Source organism: Tupaia chinensis, unplaced genomic scaffold, assembly GCF_000334495.1.
Source record: "Tupaia chinensis unplaced genomic scaffold, TupChi_1.0 Scaffold000539_1, whole genome shotgun sequence".
Taxonomy (NCBI): Eukaryota; Metazoa; Chordata; class Mammalia; order Scandentia; family Tupaiidae; genus Tupaia; species Tupaia belangeri.
The window spans coordinates 2,460,606-2,462,839 of record NW_006160052.1 but is presented as its reverse complement, the minus strand read 5'-3'; the positions used below and the strand labels follow the sequence as shown (position 1 = coordinate 2,462,839).

Sequence of the window (2,234 nt, the reverse complement as noted above, 5' to 3'; positions counted from 1 at the left end):
ATTGCAACATGGCCACCCCCCGGGAGTGATTTCTTGCTTTCTATCTCTCTGTCTCTCTCTTTCCAGCAAGCACACGCACCCTATAGCAAAAAAAGTATCTCTTTTAAAAAAAAGTCTAGGTTTGCTGGGCCAACAGGTGGCGTGGTGGTTAAGGCACTGGACTCCCACATGGCCAGCTTTGCAGTTCAGGTCTCAGACCTGGCAACTTGAAAATCACATTGGATATGTATGCTTGCATGCCTGAAATCCCAGGAGGAAAATGGAAGAAAGAGGATTATGGCATTCTCATCCCCTCTTGGGAGTAATTTCTCACTTTCTCTGTGTCTTTCTGTCAAGTGCATATGCCCTATGGCAAGGGAGGGAAAAATTTTAAATATACGTTTGGGGACCAGCAGTTAGCGTAGTGCCTATGTCACTGGACTCCCATGTAGTCGACTGCGGTTCAAGTCCCGGACCTGGTGGCTTAAACTCATGCCCGGTGCGTGCACATGCGTGCCTAAGATCCCGAGAGGATAAAGGAGGAGAAGGGATTGCGGTGTGGCCATCCCCCCTGGGGGGGATTTCTCGCTTTCTGTCTCTGTTTCTCTATCTTTCCAGTGAGCGCATGTGCACTATAGCAAAAACCTCTCCAAAAAATAAATAAATAAATAGATAAATAAAGTATATGTTTGCTCCCATGCCATGTATCTGTCTACGTTAGACTTCTGTACTTATAAAAGTTTATATCCTAGGGGACCAGCAGTTAGCGTAATGGCTATGTCGCTGGACTCCCACGTAGTTGACCATGGTTCGAGTCCTGGATCTGGTGGCTTAAAACTCAATGCCGGGGGAACCAGCAGTTAGCGTAATGGCTATGGCGCTGGACTCCCACATAGTTGACTGCGGTTTGAGTCCCAGACCCGGTGGCTTAAACTCACGCTGGGTGCGTGTGCGTGCGTGCCCAAGATCCCGAGAGGAGAATGGAGGAGAAGGGATTGTGGCGTGACCATCCCCCCTGGGGGGTGATTTCTCGCTTTCTGTCTCTCTGTCTGTCTCTGTCTTTCTGGCGAGCTCATGTGCCCTATAGCAAAAACCTCTCCAAAAAAAAAGTTTATATCCTATTATCCCATTTGATTCCTGTAGTAATTTTGCCAGGTGACCAGAGTGGCTCTTAACAGCACCTATGCAGAGACAGCAGGACTTAACTTGTCTGGAATTGTAAACTTACAGCTGCTTGGACCAAAGTGCCCACAGTTCCTGGGTTATTGCTACCGTGTTTGTCGTGTAACGACTGGCAGTGCTCTGATGCTGATCTTCTTTACTCCTCAGGTCTCTAGCATCAACTCACGCTTTGCCAAAGTACACATTCTATACGTGGGGTCCACACCACTTAAGAACTCTTTCCGAGGAACTATCCGGTAAGAAGTATCCTTATCGTGACATTTCTCTCAGTACCTGGAACGTGACTAGATAGAGAGGGCCGACCCATGGCCTAGTGGTTAAAGGAGCCGGATCACTTATGGCCAATTCTGTGATTCAGGTCCTGGCCCCACCACCTTGAAAAACAAGCCAGGTAGGTGTATGTGCATCCGCCCGAAATCTGGACAGGATGGACAAATGGGGGAGAAGGGATTGTGGCATGACCACACCCACTAGAGGGTGCTTTCAAGAGAAAGTTAAAAATAAGGCGCAAAGAATAGGTTGGTCGGTATAATTTAAACCAAACAAAGTAGAAGGCATTTTAGAAAGTACCTTTTATTCTTAGATTTTATGTAGATTAGACCCAAAGGTTGTAAGACACTAAAATTGTTCGTGGGCGAAATAGTAGTCAGTCTTCCCTCCTTCTTTTCTTTTACTTTTTTTAATTGTTTGAGGGTGCATGTGCTTGCTAGTGAGAGGGAGATGGAGGGAGATGGGAAAGCACCCCAAGTGAGGCCTAGTCATGCCACCACCCCTTCTCCATTCTCCATCCTGTCAGCATTGCATTTGCATGCACATGCACCAGTGTGATTTCAGACTTCCTGGTCTGAGAATTAAACCCCAGTCAGCCATGTGGGATCGCCTTTCTTATCCGCTTCGTTAGGGGACCAGCCCAGGAATGTTTTTTTTTGTTTTTTTCCTGCAGATTCTTTGAGAAAGGACCAAAGGTTCTTATAGGCCAGATAATGTAACTTTGAGGCCTTTTTAGCCTTGGTGTTCAATGTGGGTCTGTAGAGTTTCTGATCGAGTTCTGAGACAGCTGAGCCCCTGTCCAT

General features: G+C 47.0%; 1 protein-coding gene across 1 annotated transcript in view; it reads left to right on the top strand.

Annotated features, from left to right (window-relative positions):
• The window catches only part of LOC102480761 (exosome complex component CSL4), a 27,606-nt gene that overhangs the window by 11,051 nt on the left and 14,321 nt on the right, over positions 1–2,234 (top strand). Inside the window, exon 6 of the mRNA XM_006157401.3 lies at positions 1,309–1,397. Coding sequence (XP_006157463.2) covers positions 1,309–1,397 — 89 coding nt within the window. The remainder of the gene's footprint in view (positions 1–1,308; positions 1,398–2,234) is intronic.